At 36.9% G+C, this 22,317-nt stretch overlaps 1 protein-coding gene across 2 annotated transcripts in view; it reads left to right on the forward strand.

Annotated features, from left to right (window-relative positions):
• Window positions 1-22,317, forward strand: part of pyd3 (beta-ureidopropionase pyd3) — a 38,268-nt gene that overhangs the window by 12,343 nt on the left and 3,608 nt on the right. Inside the window, exons 2-10 of one of the 2 annotated variants that reach the window (XM_090165646.1) lie at window positions 9,025-9,284; window positions 11,487-11,581; window positions 11,648-11,809; window positions 12,132-12,186; window positions 13,093-13,207; window positions 15,272-15,353; window positions 15,416-15,458; window positions 20,264-20,290; window positions 21,335-21,470. In XM_090165646.1, the coding sequence (XP_090021772.1) occupies window positions 9,025-9,284; window positions 11,487-11,581; window positions 11,648-11,809; window positions 12,132-12,186; window positions 13,093-13,207; window positions 15,272-15,353; window positions 15,416-15,458; window positions 20,264-20,290; window positions 21,335-21,342 (847 nt within the window). In that variant the 3' untranslated portion in view covers window positions 21,343-21,470. Of the gene's footprint in view, window positions 1-9,024; window positions 9,285-11,486; window positions 11,582-11,647; window positions 11,810-12,131; window positions 12,187-13,092; window positions 13,208-15,271; window positions 15,354-15,415; window positions 15,459-20,263; window positions 20,291-21,334; window positions 21,471-21,494; window positions 21,536-22,317 lie in introns of those variants that run through there. The other variant, XM_090165645.1, reaches the window with a different exon arrangement.

Below are 22,317 nucleotides of genomic sequence, written 5' to 3' on the forward strand. Positions count from 1 at the left end.
GATTTATTTTTAGCGTTTCTCCAATTCCACCCGTTGGGCCCCCCGGTATGCTCCTCCGCTTTAATAAAATCATATAATACTGCAATTTTATTGGTTCTTAAAAATTACGTTTTTCGACGCGATTAACGCTGCAGCGAGGACGCAAAACATAAGACCGCCTCCTTTTTACCTCCCCCCCCCCCCCCCTTAGCGTGACGGGGTTAGGGGCTCAACGCGTCCGTCGATAGTCTCGACATATTCATTCTCCCTGAGTATAAATAAATACATTCTTGGCTAAACAATATGAAATTTATTTGAACTAAAATGTCAGCGGAGAAACGAGCGAAGATTTATTCGGAAAATTATCTGTAAATTGTCCGATTATTTATAGTTAACTGAATTTTTCGATCGAAATGATCAGAAAACCCCGAGCCCTAATAATTATTATTGTAAATAAACCTTAACTGCGATTCTACATGAACTATTCATAACGTTGCGTGTAGAGAAGAGCGCCGATTTAATTTCGGTCGGCGGTGGCATTTGGCGAAAAACACTCGGCGGCGGCGGGCTTGCCGATTTTTCAAAAATCCTCGGCGGCGTTGATTTTTTATCTGTAGTAACGAGTAGGAACGCTGCAATGATTCTCTGGCGCAAGTCGTCTTTTTTTTTTGACATCCACACATCGGTGTCTTAGACACCAGCACACAATAACTGATTAATCAGGGTGAGATATGTGTAACGGCCACGCCAAGGCGCAAGTCGTCTTCACTAGTGACTGGCCTCACTGGCGTCTTGTATACTTCCTCCTTGACGAATCCCCACTGGTAAAAGTCCAGCGGTGTCAAATCATTGAAATTCAGTTGGCATAAATTAGACATTTTGTAGACCCTAAAACCTACTTTTTCTTGTTTAATAAAAAACACCAACTTTTTGTCCATAGAAAACAAACGTGTGCGGGGTCCTTCTGTAATTCCTTATAAAATTGCACTTTTATTTGGCTCAAAACATGTTCATTTTTCACAGACAATCATTACAATAACATGAGGCGTAAAAAATTTGGGTAGTACCAACTTGTTATTTTTCATGACCTATTATTTCAGTGACAAAATGTACGATTTTGACCATACCAATTGCATTAGAGTTTTTCGAGTATGCTCTACAACTTACTCATTGAAACTTTCCGTCTACCACCTAGCGTTCAAAAACTACAAATTCTAAAACCGTTAAATATTTCACGATTTTTTTTTACAATATTGTAAACTTTTTCATCGGGACCTTCATAACTAAACATTTTCTTTTTTTTTTCGTGTCCTAACTTCCCTAAAAATGGTTGAATATCTAATTCAACGATAATTTTTAAAACAAAATACAATTTCTGCTAAAATGTTTAGTCGCTACGGCCATTGCCACTTTTTGGTTTTCTGACTATATTAACCGAGAAACCAGCGGGGGCCCCGCTGGCCCACTACGCTTCGGGGCCGGTTTATTACAAAAATAGTCACCCGCTTCGTTTAATGGTTTCTTAGAAATTTTAGATGTATTTTTATTTAATTTAATTATTCACTCGAAGATCTATTTGGTCCGAGTTTCGCGTTTTTGTCCGCTCGAAGACCTATCGGTACGAGCTATTAGTAAGTTTTTAAATTTCTTTAAATTTGTTTAGGGTTTAGCTTTATTATCCCTTTTCATTATGGACTTATCTACTTTTTCGCCAATTTTATCATCCTTATAAAAGAAAGGCGCATTTGGAATGGGGATTAATTTGGGAAGCTTTTACGGATCTAAGCGTTCAAATGTCTGAAACGACGCTTTCACTATTTAAAATGAATGTCGCGTGTGTTAAAGGTTTTCGTTTTAATTGAGGTTGAAGACGCCTCTCATGCTTTACTCTGTCTAGACAACAGGTGGATGTTATGTTTTACTCTAAATGGCGTCCTTGCCCTATCGCGCGTTATGGCGTGGTTTTCTATGTTTTCTAGAAATTTTGCATTTTTACAGGTTCGTTATCCGCACCGAGGAACACTTGTTGGCGAAATTTCATCGATTACAGAAATTATTTTCTTGTTTCTTGAAACCTCAATTTTTCACCTCTAGGTGCTGAAATAAATTGGTCAACGATAAACTTGTAGAGCGTCATCGAAAACGTAAGAATATCGTTGGTTCGAAAACAATTTACGAATTTATCACTGAAAAACTCGACTTGGAAATGTGAGAAGATGGGCAACTAAAATATTTCATCCTATAATTTCCAAAATTTAAATTTACGTTTCTTGGAAAAAGTACGATATTTTTTAAGAGATATTTTAATTTAAAGTAAGTAGGCCAAAACTATTCGCTCGCTTTGGGACGAAAATAATACAACCTTTTACCCCAAACTACCAACTTCTTCCATACCATAACAGCCAAACTGTATTTTGAAGTTGCTCGCTATTTCCTAAAAATTACTCCAAAACTAGCCAATAGTTTAATAATAATAATAATAATCAGCTAGGCTAATACCCAAGGCACCACCTTAGGCCTAAGTCATCGAGCGACTTTTAAAGCCATTAGTTCAGGTGGCCGGGTTACAAGGCGTAGGAGGGTGGTGGCAAGCCCTTCCAGAGCCGTACCTAGTCCAAATGGCGCCCTGGACCAAAAACCAAAATGGCGCCCCCAGAAATTTTTAAATTTTCAATATCTATTTTAAATGAAAATCATCGATTTTGCAGCCGAGAGGCAGGTCACTTCCTTGATTAACGACGCACTCCTCAAAAGATTAAATACGATTTAATCGTGATTAATTTGATTAAATTCAATTTAATCACGATTAAGTTGATTAAATCACGTTTCATCATGATTAGAATGTTTAAATCTGATTTAATCATGATTAAATGATTAAATCTGATTTAATCATGATTAAATGATTAAATCTGATTTAATCATGATTAAATGATTAAATCTGATTAAAATGATTAAATCTGTTTAAAATGATTAAATCTGTTTAAAATGAATAAATCCTGATTAAAAAATTATATCGTGATTAGTATGATTAAATCGTACTTTTGTTTTGATTTTAATGATAAATTTTCTATTTGACCGATTATATTGATTAAATCTAATTAAAAGGATTAAAACTAATTAAAATGATTAAATCTAATTAAAAGGATTAAAACTAATTAAAATGATTAAATCTAATTAAAAGGATTAAATCTAATTAAAAGGATTAAATCTAATTAAAAGGATTAAATCTAATTAAAAGGATTAAATCTAATTAAAAGGATTAAATCTAATTAAAATGATTAAATCTAATTAAAAGGATTAAATCTAATTAAAATGATTAAATCTAATTAAAATGATTAAATCTAATTAAAGGGACTAAATCTAATTAAAGGGACTAAATCTAATTAAAAGGACTAAATCTAATTAAAAGGATTAAATCTAATTAAAAGGATTAAATCTAATTAAAAGGATTAAATCTAATTAAAATGATTAAATCTAATTAAATGGATTAAATCTAATTAAAATGATTAAATCTAATTAAAATTATTAAATCTAATTAAAAGGATTAAATCTAATTAAAAGGATTAAATCTAATTAAAATGATTAAATCTAATTTAAATTATTAAATCTAAATAAAGTTATTAAATCTACTTAAAATTATTAAATCTAATTAAAATTATTAAATCTAATTAAAATTATTAAATCTAATTAAAATTATTAAATCTCATTAAAATTATTAAATCTAATTAAAATGATTAGATCATGATTAGAATGATTAAATATCGTTTAAATGAATAAATCCTGATTAAAAAGATTAGATTATGATTAGAATGATTAAATATCGTTTAAATGATTAAATCCTGATTAAAAAGATTAGATAATGATTAGAATGATTAAATCTCGTTTAAATTTTCTAATCTTTATTACCCTGATTTAATCAATTCACTATGATTAAGACGCACCCAAAATGGAAGTGACCTGCCCCTCGTTTGCGCCCCTAACATTTTGGCGCCCTGGGCCCCTGCCCCTCTAGCCCTACCCAAGGAACGGTTCTGAGCCCTTCACGCCACGCGAGCCAACAGCTCCCTACACTAACTATTACCCTTAACCTCCACAAGCTTTTATGGAAGGGGAAACTGAAGAACTCGGGGGGAAACCCCTTAAACCAGTAGGGAGAGAGCTTGCAAACTCAACGCTGAAGGAGTTGTTCCGAGTTTTCACCCAGTGCCACAAGTTGGAATCGAACCCGGTTCCTCTTTCTGCGAGGCGAAAGTGCTAACCACTCCGCCACCCCACTTATGTATGTTCGAAAAGTATTAGAATTTTCAAAAAAGAAACTTTTTATTTAACCAAATACGACCAAAACTTTAAATACGAACAAAATTTATAAGATTGGTTCGAACAATCTACCGTCGGTTGCGCGGCAAGCTTGGGCGCGAACAAACATGTTGTCAAACGCGCATTGAACCATTTCTGGGGTTACTTTCCGGCAAGCGTTTTTAAGTCTTATACGAAAATCTTGAAGTGTTTCAACGGGAGTGGCGTACATTTTATCTTTAACGTATCCCCAAAGAAGGAAGTCCAACGGCGTAAGATGGCGACCTTGCTGGCCAATATATCGAACAGTTTATCCCTTTCCATCGTTGTGGAAATTCGTTCTTTAGGAACTCTGTCACGTTTCTGTAGTAATGAGGCTTTGCACCGTCTTGTGGGAACCACAGCTTTGTTCGTTCGGTTAATTGAAGTTCGGCAAGCTCCTCTGCTAGTTCGTTTTGTAAGAAATGTAAATAACTCTATCCATTGAGATGTTGAGGCAAAAATACTGAACCGATAGAATTAATTTTGGCAAAGTTGTATGTATAAATCGAATTGAGGAAGCCCCCTCAAGTCGATTTGTGGGACCTTAATTAAAACAAACGTAGGCTATAGCGTGTCTCGCCTACCCCAAACGCCGCCCCTTGGTGACGATGTGGAAAACCCCAGTATGAATTTTCGTCTTGCCAAAAGTGATTGTTCGGGAAAAAAAACTTTGCCGATAAATTGAGGATCGTTATCCACAGAATTGAGAAGTAAGTTGCAAAAATCCAGCCTTCTTTGATCGTTTCCTACTACTAAGCCTTAGAGAAGCGTAGCTCTGTATGGATGATACTTAAGTCTACGAAATATTTTCCAAATGCGTGATTAACTACAAGCCAAATCCCCACTTGCCGCGGCACTACTGTTACGCGGTACCCAACAAAATATGCTAAAACTGTGTTCTCGAAGTCAAAATTACGCCGACTAAATCTACGAAATCTGGATTCCACATTACCATACTGCTGAAAGTCATTGACAGCTCGTCTCACTGCGGTTATGGACGAGTTATTTAAGATTTCTACCACCTTTTCCGTAGTAAATAGCAACTATTTCCGTACGATCCGCTCTAGAATATTGAGGCATTATTATAATTTTTCATTCGCACAATGATGGAAAACTCAAAAATGTGCAGTTTTTACTGACCTTTATTCATTAGGTCTAATTAACTATCATCTTCTTTATGCTGTTTTGTTATTCTAGGACTATTTGCATCCAGTAGTATTCGAAACCTATTTGCTAAAGCAAGAAAATTCAAATTACTACTAGATCCAAAAGTTTAAAATTGTATTTATTTCTACTCAGAAATGGTTCAATGTGCGTTTTGACAACATGATTGTTCGCGCCCAAGTTGGCATCGCAACCGACGGTGGAGTGTTCGAACCAATCATATAAATTTTGTTCCTATTTGGTTAAATAAAATGATCCTTTTTGAAACTTTAAATACTTTTCCAACATACGTACTTGAAATCCAAATACCTTTTAAAAAGTATCCTACTTTTTCCAACTATGGACGAATTGCTGAAGGACATTTCTCGGGCCGCTTTTCATTTTCCGCTTACGTCCCGTAGCAACTAAAGATGGAGTTAATTCACGATTCTCTCATAAGGGCGCGCTGGCTTCGACTTCAGGGGCAAATAAAACGTCACGTGACCACCGAATCTCCACGTGTATTTAACACAAGAGAGCGTGCGATTTTTTAAAGGTCTAACAAGCGGTAAGTAATTAAAAATCACTTTAAACCTTTATTAAAAAAGTAAAATAAAATGTTTGAATATTTATCTCGAGAGCAGACAGTATCACTTATCTTGCCCCTGAAAAGTACATTTTTACCCCCCAAACACGTGTCTTCCCCCCAGTGAGATAAATCTGGTCGAGGTCGATACAGAAGTCAAACTTTGGGGTAGCGCGATAGAAGGCAGCCCGACAAGTGTCCTTCAGTAATTCGTCCATGTTCCAACCAACGTAAATTTATATTTATTTATTTATAATTATAGGACGAAATATTTTATAGCTTGCCCAACTTGTCAAGTTTTTTCAAGGAAAAATTCGTAAATTGTTTTTGAGCCAATGATATTTTTATGTTTTCGGTGACGCTCTACAAGTTTCTCATCGATAAATTTATTCCAACACCTAGAGGTGAAAAATTGAGGTTTCAAAGAAACGTGAAAACCAATTCCGAAATCGATGAAATTTCGCCACGAGTGTTACTCGGTACGGATAACGAACTGTAAAAATGCAAAATTTCTAGAAAACATAGAAAACCACGCCATAACGCGCGATAGGGCAAGGACGCCATTTAGAGTAAAACATAACATCCACCTGTTGTCTAGACAGAGTAAAGCATGATAGGCGTCTTCAACCTCAATTAAAACGAAAACCTTTAACACACGCGACATTCATTTTAAATAGTGAAAGCGTCGTTCCAGGCATTTGAACGCTTAGAACCGTAAAAGCTTCCCAAATTAATCCCCATTCCAAATGCGCCTTTCTTTTATAAGATTGGTCGACCACTTCGCGGTTAATCAGCCCCATTGGTTCAACACAAAGACACGTCTCTAACATCGTATAGATATTTTTAGTGAAGGTTCAATAAACTAAAAGTAGCATTAATAACAGCACCACAGGGCCTGCAAGGGCGATCCCGCGAAATAAGGGTCACCCAAATAATTCAGGAAATAAATAGTCCCTATAAAAAGTTTAAAGCGTTTCGATGGTGGGCCCAAAAGACCTTATTTACTCCACTGCGGTAAATCTAAAAATAAAAAAACACAATGCAAATGTTAAAACTATTTCAAAATTAGATATTTGGTGATCTTTATTCGTGGTGGCAAGCTCCTTAGAACCATAGTCGTAACATTGAGGGGTACATATCTCCTGCAGAGTAAGATAGGGTTAGGGGGTCCGCGGTACAAGAGACGCTTTGGACCATCGATATAAATAAAAAAGTTTGAATGAAGGGGCTGGTTAGCTTATAATTAAGTCATTATCGTAATTACATAGTCTAATTACGGAAAATCGAATAATGCGCGTCATGCAAAAGTAATTGGGTTTGAGTTGATGCCACGCAACTAGATATTTTCTCTGGCGCTAAACAGCCGCCGATAAATTTTGTTACCTACGGAACTTTTGTTTTTCTTTCAAAAACATTTTAGAACTTTTCAAAGGGGGGAGAGACATTTTTTACCCTTCAAGCCGGCGTTCAGCGTAATGGCTCGTTCAATGAAATTGGTACACAACACTCGTTGTTAAAGGCTAGTTGCGTTCCCCTTGTGTTTGTTGCTCCTAGATTCCAGCACATAGCGGTGGAAAATTAGGTTTTCAAGGAACGTGAAAACAATTTCCGAAATCGATGAAATTTCACCAACGATTGTCAACGTACCATAAAAAAATTTATTTCTAGAAAAAAAAACCCCACTTTTTCGAGGTTTCACAGAGGTCACCGGGAAGCCTTGTTGTCAGTTATCCAGATGCTCCTTTCGTTGTTTCCTTTCACACCTTTGGGATTAGCGAGTCCCCAACTCTGTCCCCAACTTCTTTGCAATATGCCGTCGTGAGTCCTCTCTCACCGTTGAGGTCTATTACCAGTCCGAATTAAGGCTTACCAATTACCAAGTTTGGAGAAATTATCTATTGTATAATGTTTCTGGAAATGTTGAATATATTGGGTGATGTATACCTGGCGTCTTGTTGACGCCAGGTTTGACGATTTCATCAACGATTTATGGCTAATGCTACGGCGAGGGGCTAACCACTCTTAGAAAATCTGTACACCGGATTACGCTTAGATTACCACTGTCAAAGGCAGGGACTTCACAGATTACGCGTAATCCCATTAGTACAGTCAAAGGTACGGCTCTGTACACCGATTACGCGGAGTGATCAGCCCCTCGTGCTACGGTTGACAATTAGTGTTTCCCCGACGTTGGTAACGAAATTTTAAAAAGGAGCGCCAGTATTTTATGCGTCCATCAAGTAGTTTTAGGGACTGGGTCACCGATTGAGTGAAAGGTAGTCCCCAAGACCGGAAGTTTGGAAACTAAAAGCTAGAAATGGTGAATCTTGACCGTGAAGTGCGGACAAAGTTACCGGTCTGGCGTAACTAGTGAATCTCTCGGTCAGGAATGGCAAGACCGTTGTCCCATTTAGTCGAACCCATTAACGGTGAAGACGGCGCGAATGTGTTATGGACCTCCAACCTCACACCGTCATAATGATTTTATCCTAACTGTATTCTTTAATCTTTATTGTTTAACCTGTTCTAGTAATTTTTGTTTGGTTTTACTTTCCCATTCTAGTAACTAAGGAAATAACATATCCTCAATAACCCTTTTCAAACTCGCTAACCCGGAAGGAAAACCCTACAGATAGTTTCCTCCTTTCGTATTGAAGTGAACGTGGAATTTTCCATTATTTCAACAAGCACCATATAAACAGTAACTTGCAGGTCCTGGCTCTCGAAAATATTACTTCTTGGCGATTTCTTCGAAGATGTTTTATTTAAGCGCCTATTGTCAATAGACGTAATTGATAGTCTTGTAAATAGGGGTCTACTACCTGTTTACCTACCTCAAGAAAAATCCTAATATACATAAAATTACCGCCAAACAAATATTACCCTCAATTTTAAAAATACTGAATATTGCCTTTAAAAATATCCTTTATTATTCTGAACAAAATTATTGTGAATTTTTACTTCCGTACGAATCGCAGGGAGGAAATTGTGACTGCAGGCGCCGTGAAAAAGGCGACCAAGGGCGACTTCGAAGTGAAGCAGTACTCTTTCTCTGCCGAAGAGGAACAGTTGCTTCCACCACGAAAGGTGAAAGTGGGGCTGATCCAGAACCAAATTGTACGGCCCACGACCGACGGTGTGAAAACCCAACGAGATGCCATTCTCACTAAAATCGCAACCATTCTTGAAGCTGCCGCTGATTGTGGCGTCAACGTGGTTTGCTTTCAAGAGGCTTGGAGTAAGTAGCGAGGATAGACACAAAACCAATGAACCTCATTCACGACACACGCGGCAAGGCTTAAGACATTTAAAACCTTATAGTTAAACTAAACAACATAAATCATAGCAGAAGACGCAAGGTTTTCACAGGAAATGCTCCTCTATTTTTAACTCTTTAAAGAGCTACAAGATACGGCCTTCCAATTTTAAATATAGGACTACAAGATCGTTTGAATTTCACTAGTTTACTTGATCTTGTGGCTCTTTAAGCCTGGCCAGTGTATCTGGATCGGGAATAAAGTGAAATTAAAAAAAATTGTGACTGTTTTTGGAATAACACAATATGAAATCTAGACCAGTGTAATTCATTATTTCGGCGCTCAGGGGTTAATTTCAGAGCCTGCCCTATAGGTTGTTTTCAAACTTAAGTTCCTCCCCAAAACCATAAGTAACGTAATAACAATAAGTATGATAAAATACGCGAAAAAGTAGATTAGTCCATAATTAAAAGGGATAATATAGCTAAATCCTAAACAAATTTGAAGAAATTAAAAAACTTACTACTAACTCGAAGACCTATTGGGTACGAGTTAGTAGTAAGTTTTTTAATTTCTTCAAATTTGTTTAGGATTTAGCTATATTATCCCTTTTAATTATGGACTAATCTACTTTTTCGCGTATTTTATCATCCTTCTCACAGTCCATAGGTGGTTTCTTCTAACTTAACAATAAGTATGACGCTTCTTATTGATTTAATGCTAACTTCCTTTTTTCGACACTGACATTCTCGCCAAGGTCTGACTTGGACTTGCTCTCGATTTGAGTAGCGTCTTATCGTCCTTGTCTAGTAGCCAAAGCAACATAAAACCCAAAAGTGTGTCAGTCCTACCTTGGCGCCTTTTCAAATATCTACTGAGAGCTAGTCTCCCCATCGACGACAAAGCCAACTAGATGGCTATGTAATGAAAGTGTTAATTTTGCTCTATGGGCTAATTTTTCTTAGCGTGATTTTCTCTCTTTCCTTTAGTCGCGCGTAGAGATACGTTGTAAAACGCAACACTAGTTGGCGCGGGAATAGTGAAAATGTTAAATTTTTATAACGTATTATTTACTCCATCTCCTACGCTCTCTTTTTACCTCGTAACAAGCTCTCAGTGGGAAATATAGCGATCTGCCACACTTTTGGTAATATGTCACTTTTGCTAATACTTAAGGGGGAAGAGTACCATGGTGAGTTTCGATTATCTGGCGCTAGATGGCGTTAGGATCAACTACTCCCTCCCCCTTTCCCCAAAATATTTTAGGGCGCTCTTAAGGGGATTTCTTCTAAATACCCCATGTTTGAATTTTTCCAAGATTGGTTAAATGCAAAAAGTCAGGTGGTACAACTATCAAAGACTACTTTCTTGATTTTACTTTGGTTAGCATGATATTTTTTTACCTTATCTATTTTCCGTGGTTTAATCAAGTAAACAAATTTTTGTTACCTAATTAAGATTGGCTTCGAATTATTTACAATAAGGATTACAATTTCTTTGGATAATTTAGATGCCTTTCAGCGTACCTTTTAATAATAATAATAATCAGCTAGGCTAATACCCAAGGCACCACCTTAGGCCTAAGTCATCATGCGACTTTTGAAGCCCTTAAATCAGGTGGCCGGGTTACAATGCGTAGGATATATATATATATATTCGGCAAATTTATCTATCCAAAGATACTACAGGGTGTCCACTAAAAAATGATTCAGGATTAATAATTGAAAAGCTATTTTTGCTAGGAATTTGATATTTTCAGATCGCATATAGCACGCGCATGGGGTGATCAGATGATACAAAACTCAGAACATAAATCCAGAACCGTTAAAATTCGAAAAGTGTGGGCCATCAGAGTTAATTTGTCCTGAAAATATCGATGCCGTAGCACACGTACTTTCTTAATTATCAGCACCTAAGCATGATCTCTTGCTTTCTCTAAATTTACACTCATTTATGGTTTTGGCACGAGAGCGCCATGTAGGTAAACTATTGATTAACTTTTGATTTGTACATTGTGTTACGATAGGCATAATGTTACTGAAAATATTTTTAAATAAAAAAGTTATAAAAGTAATTAAAATAATTAATTTATTTATTGCGAACTTCTACTCGTCTGCAATGTAAGTCTTGACTTATTGTGGGACCTCCTAAAAATGAAATAACCCTGTTAATACTTTCTATAGACATGCCATTTGCTTTCTGCACTCGTGAAAAAAGCCCCTGGTGTGAATTTGCCGAAAGCGCTGAAAATGGACCTACTACACTCTTCTTAAAACCGGTTTGTTCTACTCAATGTCTTAACATTTTTCACGGGAAATTATAATATCTATTTCCGAATTCACAGTTGGCCAAAAAATATGGAATGGTGATTGTGTCTCCAATTCTCGAAAGGGACGAACAGCACGGCGATGTCCTCTGGAACACAGCCGTCGTTATCGACGAAAATGGACGCGTTCTTGGTAAATCGAGGAAGAACCACATTCCAAGGGTTGGAGATTTCAACGAAGTAAATCTTAAAACATAAAATTATTTCAGCTTGCTAAATCATAATAATATTTCAGCTTGCTAAACCATAAAATTATTTACGCTTGCTAAACCATAAAATTATTTCCGCTTGCGAAACCATAAAATTATTTCCGCTTGCTTAACCATAAAATTATTTCCGCTTGCTAAACCATAAAATTATTTCAGCTTGCGAAATCATTCAATTATTTTAACTTGCTAAACCATAAAATGATTTCAACTTGCTAATCCAAAATTACATCTTGCTAACCCATCATAAATTTTCACCTTGTGTTTAATAAAATACGTTTTTTTTTCTCTTTCAGTCCACGTATTACGAAGCAAGTACACTTGGACATCCCGTGTTCCAAACTAAATACGGTAAGATTCTACAATTTTATTTGTCCACTAAGAAACGACCCAGGGCTAAAAGTTGAAAATCTGAATTTGCGACGAATTTTAAATTTTGAGATCGCATATCTTGTTGTATCACGTCCTTCATTTTTTTAATTCGTCTTTCACGTGGTGATTTGTTCCACATTGTAATAACGCCGCCATCATGGAAAATGCCTGTTCAAATTCACAGAAACCGCTATACAGTTTTTCGTGATACGAACTCTGGACTTGATCCATTCGATTTCTACGCATAATTAGGAAACACAGTCCTGTGGTTTAATTATTAAATAAATTACGATTTAATTATTTTTAGAAAGAAATAAAATTGGGATCTTTTAAAAATAAAAACATTATTTGTTATGACTAACCTTAGATGTCACTAGCTCCACCAAACATTTCTTTCTTAGATACGTGTCTCATGCTCGAATACGTAAAGAGTCACGTGTAAAGCAATTTAATTAGTCACCTTTATGCCATCCTAAGGATTATCTTTTACCCAGCGTAATAACGTCAACGGGAAAGCACCAGCGTGATAATTTGCAAATTTGGCGTCATCCGAACGTTTCACATGCGAAAAATACCCGATGTCGACCCCATTTTTGTAATTTTCTCGCTGCAATTCCTGGTTAAAATATTTAACAACACGCCTTTTCCCTATTCTCGAAAAATTCCCCGATTCTTCGATCTCACAAAATAAAGTTTGCCAGCTCTTTTGATGAAAACTGCAGTTTCCTATAAAATTAAATTTTTAAAAAATCATTTTAAAAACTACTACCAATTCCCGGGGCTAAATTAAAATTTGGTCCAACTGCACCCACAGATTTTTAAATATGAATTCTGAATATTTTTTTGTTAGTGGATATCAGGATATAGCGTACATTTAATTTCTAGGTAAAATTGCCATCAACATCTGTTACGGAAGGCACCATCCTCAAAATTGGATGATGTACGGAGTCAATGGGGCAGAAATTGTCTTCAATCCTTCGGCAACCGTGGCAGGATTAAGGTCTGGCTAGCACTTTTTAATTAAATTCCCTATTTTCATATTTACTCGGAGCCATTCTCGAATGAACACTCATTTTTGGTAAACGTTATCTTTGTCCTCTTTACTAAAATACAGGAAAAAAAATACAAAATTTTGGTGGCGTAACGGCTCTAGCTTTTCACAGGTAGCGCCTAAGATCTAGCGTCTGCTACAGATAAATTCAAAAGTCATAAGAACGTTTTTTCTTAAACATATCAAAATATAAGCCAATGATGCTAAAATTTCACTGGCGTAGTGCCCCACCAAGGGGGGGGCACTGTTGGCACTTGCCCCCCCCCAAAACGTACAAATATTTTCATTTTTTTACTTTTTTTTCCATGGTCTGCCCTCGCCGAAACAAAATCCTGGCTACGCCACTGCTAAAATTATATTTGCTCTTTCATATTTTGAGTTAAAGCAAAAGTAAATAGGGGGAGAAAGTCTGGCACTTGGGTCCAACCGCACGACGCCTTTTTTGAGGGGTAAAATTTTTGGGATTCGGAAATGACTTCCCCCTCGCCTCTTTACAGGGACACAAAGGTATCGGTTGTACTCCGCCACGATGAAAAATAGTTCTCTATAAAATACGTGAATATTAAACTTTTGCTTTCGATAATTTGGTTAATTCAGTGGCGTAGTGAGGGGGCGGAGGGGCGGACCGCCCCGGTCGCCACCGTTAGGAGGGTGGCAAAATTGCACCTTTTTACAAGGATGATTTTGGCGCGTTCATCCCTTCTACTTCGCCTTTCTTCCTATCCCCCTTGGAATTATGATTCCACCCCGGGCGACAATGGCCCACGCTACGCCACTGGGTTAATTTAGTTCCTAAATAAAGTAGATATATGATAGAAACTAAAATACGACATTTTAAAAATAATAACACGACTTTTGAAAAGAAATAAACCGTAACTAGAATAACACTCACTTAAATCGTGGAGAGCGTGGCGCCATCTAAGAGCACAGATCGGGACTAATTGGTAAATCTACGATGTTAAGGCCTAATAATTTGCAAGTTTAACTGAAATAATAGCTATTGCTACGAGCTTTTTTTGTTTATTTTACAAATTGATATAGTAATTATTAATTAAAATCAACTGTTATCGAAGGAAATAATGGTCAGCATTTGACCATGAGACTATTTGAAATCGCGAGGCGGTGACAGGGTTGCCAGGGAATAAAATTCAAAATTTTCATCTTGAGCGCGGACTGGAATACCACAAATGCACTACTTCGCGCGCAATGTGCTATCCGTATTGCTTAGAAATATCACGTGATCACTAGCTCTTTAAAAAGGGTGTCAAGCATGGTGGAAGGTAAAATCTGAAGGCAGTGATAGACTTTCTCCCCCTATTTACTTTTGGTTAAAGCAAGTGGCGGCTCTATCATTCATTGCCACCTGTATTATGAAAAGGCCCCTGTTATTAGAGATGGCCAAGAATCTATCCGATTCTTCGAAAAACGCGACTTTACTGTAGAGCGTGGTGCCATCTATTTATGACAAAGAAAGCTAAAATTAAAAATAGTCAAATGATAACGTCGTCAGAGAGCCATTGTAGAGTATTATAGTTAGACAACAAGTACTCTATTTAGTGGACTTTAACATAAATTATATATCCCATGTAAAAATATGGTTTATAATTGCTATAATTTATGTTATTGACCAATTGACAAACAATCCAATTAACGCGAGGGGTACCTATAAGTACCGCCTTTTTGATTTCCACGCTAGCGACATTATTGAAAAAAGAGCTACTTCACGTCGAACCGCTACTGGCTTTAAACGTTTCCGTTGAGTGGCAAGAAATCAATAAGCCTGCTAGCCTTATCCAGCGCTTCCTTAGTCCTCGAAGCTCTCACCAGGCGACGCTATTTCTACTTTTGAGCTTTATACCCTCCCCAATGAATACCCTCCCTCCTCCCAACTTTTATTTCTCGAATAAAATCCTTTTGAAAAACGATTGCATAATTTGCATTGACACACTTTTGCCAATTATGCGATTTATGTACTCACTACAACAACTTTGACCCAGTTTTATTTCGTGCCAGTGAGCCGATGTGGCACGTGGAAGCGAGGAATGCCGCCATTGCCAACAGCTATTTTACATGCGCCATCAACAGAGTTGGGAAGGTACAGTTTGCAATTTCATTGGTCAAAACTCAAAACAATCATTCATGTTTTTAACGCTTTAGGAATTATTTGCCAACGAATTTACCTCTGGAGACGGAAAACCAGGTAAATTGTTATTAGATAAGGCGAATCTTGTAGGGGTGTAGATGAAGCTTTATACGTAAGCTACGTTCAGTGAAGCTCAACGTTGACAACTTTTTTTCACTGAACGATTTTTGTAACATCCGGTTTTGACGTCACGTTGACAACGTTAAATCATGGTTAACTCAACAAACTCAACGATTGAAAGAGCAGGTTTCCTCGTTGATAAACGGAATCGTGACGTCACAGCACGCGGGAAGGCTAGCTGCGTACGACACAGCAGACGATATTTGATAAAAATTACAACAATCGTAAAAAAGCGTTCAACAGGACAGGATAAAAAGTCTCAACAGAATCAACGCAAACGTAACAAGTCGGCCCAGGCCGTAATATTAGTTCCACATCAGTGTATTCGAATGGGCAAAGCCATACACCCTTAGTAGACACAGGTAGGCAAACTAATACAAAGCTTTTGAGGCTTTGTGATTTCTTATCGTTGGATATATAAATTGCCACCCTAAGTGAAAGGGTGGATGCCGCCCACCATCAGGAGACCCGGGTGGGCAAACTAATATAAAAACTGCTGAGCCCATGTGATTTCCTATAGTTAGATATACTATTTACCATCCTATGTTAAAGAGAGGCCACCGCCCACCCTCAGGATACATGGGTGGGCAAACCAATTCATAAGCTGTTGAGGTCATTTATTGACTTAACTTGCAAGGTAATTTGACAAAAAGCTATATTTTAAATTTCGATCTATTTGTGGTAGAGCTATAAACGGGTAGTCTTTACGTGAACTTGTAAGTTAATATACCTAAGTTTTGCGAATGGTATACGGCAAAGATTATCGTAATAAAAATTTATCTTCATAGATATAAAACTACATATGCCCGAATGCCCCTAGTTTTTGGATGAGTATGGGAGTCCAATAACTAATAATGGCGGTACGTAAGTGTGTGAAGGGAAATAGAGTCTTCAATGCTTTAACTTTTTAAGCGTACGCGTGTTCTTAATAATATAATACATTCTCCCGATAGTGACTTCAATTTATAATTGTTTCTCTATGGTTCTATTGCTTTTATTACCCAAAAGGAAGATCGTCAGTGTGGATTGAACTCGTAGTTTGTCTTGAACCTTTTGTTTGGTGTAACGAGTGATGAAGTTTTTTAATGTCTCTTGTTGATTTATTTAAAAAAGAAAATAAGTATCTCATTGTGGGGCTTTTAGAGCATTTATAAGTACATATGGGGAAGAGGGCATTTAAAATTTTCGAGCTCGTTTATTCGAGTACTCACTTTCGAGCGAGGCATCTTAAGCGAGTGTGCCCACCTACCACTGCTCACCACCCGAACATTTAAAATTTTCGAGCTCTTTTATTCGAGTACTCACTTTCGAGCGAGGCATCTTAAGCGAGTGTGCCCACCACCCACCACCCACCAACCGACGCGAAGTTTGAGGTTCACTTGACCTTAAATTCCGAAAATATACGTAAAATAAGGCGCAAAAACGGACGAGAATTTCGACAACTTAACTAGCCAACTCCCCCCGCGCCGCTAAAACTGACGAGAATACAGTAGAAGTTCCGAACAAATTTAGGGAAGCTTCCAGTGGCCGAGAGCGTTAAGGCGTCATTTTTCAGATTTTGACTGTGAGTTAGAATCCCGGTTTCGCAAAAACTGCAAATTATTTTCGCAGCGCCATCTGCCGTGTCGTTGCTGTCCACACCAAACAAACAAACAAACACACACACAACACTTAACGACAATTCGACCATAGCAATAGTCCCACTTCGATATATATATATATCTCGATGTGGAACTAAAAACAAACAAACAAACAAACAAACACACAACCCTTAACTACAATCCGTCCATAGCAATAGTCCCACTTCGATATACAGGGTCTTTTTTTTTGCTCGGAAAAGTGTTTTTTTTTCAAAAACTATTTATAGTACCGATTTCAAATTTGGAAGGTCAATTCTCTATACCGGGGGACATCAGTTTGAGAAATTTGAGCGTTTTCGGTAATGTTTTTCACCAATTTTGAAAAATTATTTTTCGACCACTAGGTGCGAGATAAAAAATTTCTATTATAAAGTTGTAGGCCGTCATCGAAAACCCTTAAAAATTGTTCACTCGACGAAAAACAACTTATTTATCAGTGAAAATTCGAGCTTGAAAAATTTACAAGTTGGTGAAGCCAAATTACGATTGTTTGAAACGATAATTGAAAAGGGAACAAGTCTAATACAAACGTAGTAGAGTTTTCACACTTGAAAAAATGTACACGTTTGGTTTTTAAATGCAGATATTTTATTCACATAAATTTTTACAAAACATTTTCAATAATATCACCATTGGCTGCAACACAGGTTTGTGCGCGGACAATTAAGTTCTCAAACGCTTTCTCTACCATTTCTGGTGTGACGTCTCGGCAAGCACTGATTATTCGTCTAATGAGTTCCTCCCTAGTTTCAATGGGCGTGGCGTATACCTTTGCTTTAACGAATCCCCAGAGAAAATAATCCAGCGGTGTTAGGTCAGGTGACCTTGCTGGCCAATGCACTGGACCATTTCTCCCTATCCACGAGGATATGCCACAAAGTACGCGAGTACATTGTTCTCGAAGTCTAAATCCGGTTGACCCAATCCGCGAAACCTAGGTTGCAAGTGACCAAATTGATTGAAATCGTGAATTGCTCGTCTTACTGTATTTACAGATGGTGCTCCATTTGGATGTCTTTCTGCGAATATTTCAGTCACTCTTCTAAGGTTTTGCGCTGCTTCTCCATAGTAAATGGCAACTATCTCGGTACGCTCAGCTACTGAATAACGAGGCATTGTTCGAAATATTATCAAACACTGATAATAATCTCCCAAAGTTTTCCTTTAAATACCCAATGCATGTTTAGGATTGACCTATAGCCTCGTGTTTTTTAAATCCGGTCGTTTTTTTAACCAAAGTTTCAACTGGATTAGGTAATTCGGTTTCAATTATCGTTTCAAACAATCGTAATTTGGCTTCACCAACTTGTAAATTTTTCAAGCTCGAATTTTCACTGATAAATAAATTGTTTTTCGTCGAGTGAACAATTTTTAAGGGTTTTCGATGACGGCCTACAACTTTATAATAGAAATTTTTTATCTCGCACCTAGTGGTCGAAAAATAATTTTTCAAAATTGGTGAAAAACATTACCGAAAACGCTCAAATTTCTCAAACTGATGTCCCCCGGTATAGAGAATTGACCTTCCAAATTTGAAATCGGTACTATAAATAGTTTTTGAAAAAAAAACACTTTTCCGAGCAAAAAAAAAGACCCTGTATATATATCTCGATGTGGAACTAAAAACGGTATAAGACCATTAAGCTTCACTGAACGTAGCCGTAGTTTGCACCGAGGGGTGGGGTCTATGATCTCCATGGAAACCGGGAGAGGTGGTCAAAAATTCAAACCATTTCGCGCGTAGCTACGAAATAGGTAGCCATTTTGTTGGTAATCTCATCGAAGTAACAAAACGTATCAAAATTAGATTAATGTTTTTTTTAAATTAATATCGTTATAGGCTCTAAACAACACCAGATAAGATTTTAAACCCTGGTTATTTAAATAAAATAGCAAATGACGACAGGAATATCTTCGAAAAGAAGTTTATCAAATTAGGCCTTTGTGGTGATCCCTTTTACAATTACAAATTGCATCGAATAAAATGCAAATTTTCGATACATTTTTTAACAAGGCATGTAACAATTTTTAACGTTAAAGTTAATCTTAATCATTTGAAAATAATTAGAATCCGCAAACAGACGATTTAAACTTTTAACCCTCGCGTATTACTAAGAAATCTACACCAGCAAAATGGCGGCATTGTACGGTTCATTCTTGCTCAAACTACATATTTATTCTTGGTCCAAATATTCATACTTGGAACTGCGTCATTGATTGCAAACTATGTATTGTATAGAATCTTCACGCTCCCCCGTTCACCTTTTCGAGGATTTGCCTTTAACCTGTCTATCATAGTACGGGCACAAAATATTAGAATGCTACGTACTTGAAAAGTTTGATGCATATTTTTAAAAATCGATTACTCGACTTCTTAAAATCAAAAAATCATTAAAATCCCAAGAAATCTCAGAATTTTAAAGACTCTTCCTTAAATGGAGTATAACGTGTTTTGATAATTAGGGTGTAGTGAATCTGGGGTGTCACGTACGAATTTTGCACAAAACTGTAGTCAATCAATAGCGTTTCTAGTGGTAAAAACAAAAAAATTATTTGATAGTAGGGTGGCGGAGTTGTTAGCGCTTTCCAGGGCCGTAGCTAGAGAAAATGGCACCAGGGGCGAGCTGCAATTTTGGTGCCCCTATATCAGCCCTAGCTACGGCGCTGGCGCTTTCGCCTCGCAGCAAGAGGAGCCGGATTCGATCCCAACTTGTGACTTCTGTGTAAAGTTTGCTAATTCTCTCCCCATTGATTAAAGGGGTTTCCCCTTTCCATAAATACTTGTAGAGGTTAACGGTAATAGTTAATTAGTAATTTATTTCGGAGGCACCGAGTGCAGGGAGCTGTTGGCTTGCGTGGAATGAAGGGCTTGCCACCACCCTCTTACGCATTGTAACCCTGCCACCTGTTTAAAGCCATTAAAAGTCGCTAGATGACTTGGGCCAAGGGTATTAGCCTAGCTGATTATTATTATTATTATTATTATTACGAAAGGGTTTATAATAATGTAGCTGAAATTTTTTAAAGTGATTTCTTCTGTGTTGTTATTTTTTGTTAGTATTGTAACTAATTTTTAATTATCTCCAATCTTTCTTGTTTCAGCACACAGAGATTTCGGATATTTTTACGGTGAGTATTTCTCTGCCATGTGCTTACGACGTAAAGTGAGTAAAAAATGCATAACAGAAATTATCTGTATGAAATTTAATTTATCTTGTTCCTCATATATTTTCGAAAAAAATTATATCATTATTTGAAAAATTATGAATAATAATGACCACCATTTTCTTTTTCTCTAATGTTGAAGTTGACTATTATAACGTAGTGTTAGCACTAACGTGAGAAGTATTCATTTTCTTACACTGCTAATATGTTATATCAAAAGTAAATAGGGGGAAAAAGTCTATAACTGCCTCCAGATTTTACCTTCCACCATGCTTGACACCCTTTTTAAAGAGCTAGTGATCACGTGATATAAAAGACGTCGTGCGGTTGGACCCAAGTGCCAGACTTTCTCCCCTATTTACTTTTGGTTATATGCTTCAAACATGTACCTTCGTAGGTTCCTAGTGGTTAAACATACATTATAAAATATATGAAAACAAGAACGCATAGAAATAACTAAGAACTAGGAAGCTATTAAATGCTGGTACCATAAAGTTATACTTCTCAAACTCGCGGAATTGACTCACGCCTTCTAGTGCCTATATTTTCATACAGTCGTGGAAAATGGAGTCTGTAAATTATATCTTATTATAACCATGGTTCATACAGACCTGGAATACCTGGAAATATCAGGGAATTCAATTGTCGACAGAAAAGTCAGGAAAATTCAATTGTTTTTTGTAAAAAACAGAGAAATGTACGAGGGTTCGGAAAGTTGGCCCTAATGAATACAAATTTACATCAAAAAGTTTTTCTTATTAAAGATTTGACTTTATTTCTTCTTTTATATTATAATATTGAACCAATTTAACTTAAATGACAAAAACTTTTGTTTTATTCTGCACCTGGAAAAATCAGGGTAATATTCGTGGGAAATATCAGAGAAATTGAGTTACCAATAGCTGTATAAACCCCGATAATTATTTATTGCTATTATCATTATTTTTATAATTATAAATTATATCAATGAAACAATTATCTTTTTGAATCTTCTAGCAAAACAAACAGGTTTTTAGGGGGTTTCCATTCTGAGAAGTATAAGATCATGGCAGCAGGGGACAATGTTATCATATTAAGTTCTTAGTTTTCTATGCATTCATGGTGAAACCACAACCTTTTTTCATTATGTGTATTGACATCAATTGTTCAAGTAACTTCCTTCGTGCAGGCTCCAGCTTTGTGTCCGCACCTGACGGTAGTCGCACTCCCGTAAGTTGAAGTTGTTTATACATATAAATTAAGTACCTTATCATGTAATTAAGAGAACAAATACGAAAATTATAACGACGGCGTTAATCACCTACTTTTCGCTGATTGCTGCTTTTCTGTTATTCAAAAGACACATGAATAAACTAAAGCCCTTTTGTTTATTCACCAGTGATGGGCATTTAGGTTAAAGAACTGCTCAGCTCACGTACCGGGAAAAATTTCGCTCCTCTCTTTTCGATCATTTTTGAGCATGGAAAATTTTCACTCCTTTCTTTTCGATCATTTTTGAGCGGGGAAAATTTCGCTCCTCTCTTTTCGGTCATTTTTGAGATGGGAAAATTTCGCTCCTCTCTTTTCGATCATTATTGAGCGGGGAAAATTTCGCTCCTCTCTTTTCGATCATTTTTGAGCGGGGAAAATTTCGCTCCTCTCTTTTCGATCATTTTGAGCGGGGAAAATTTCGCTCCTCTCTTTTCGATCATTTTGAGCGGGGAAAATTTCGCTCCTCTCTTTTTGATCATTTTGAGCGGGGAAATTTTCGCTACACTCTTTTCGACATTATTAAGCGGGGAAAATTTTTGCTCCTCTCATTGAGCTCTTTCTTGCGCGACGAGATGTTCGGTCCTCTCATATCATTTCTTTTGTGCGCTCTTTAATAAAGATATTTTACCGCTCAATTTCTCTCAATATGACAAAAACCGCTAAAAATTAGAGGAGCGCGCCCATCACTGTTTTTCACACGAGTCAACTTTTTTGCCAAACATTTTTGGTGAACAGTTTTC

This window comes from Leiobunum rupestre, chromosome 2 (assembly GCF_980474605.1).
Source record: "Leiobunum rupestre chromosome 2, qqLeiRupe1.1.hap1, whole genome shotgun sequence".
NCBI classification, from domain to species: Eukaryota; Metazoa; Arthropoda; class Arachnida; order Opiliones; family Sclerosomatidae; genus Leiobunum; species Leiobunum rupestre.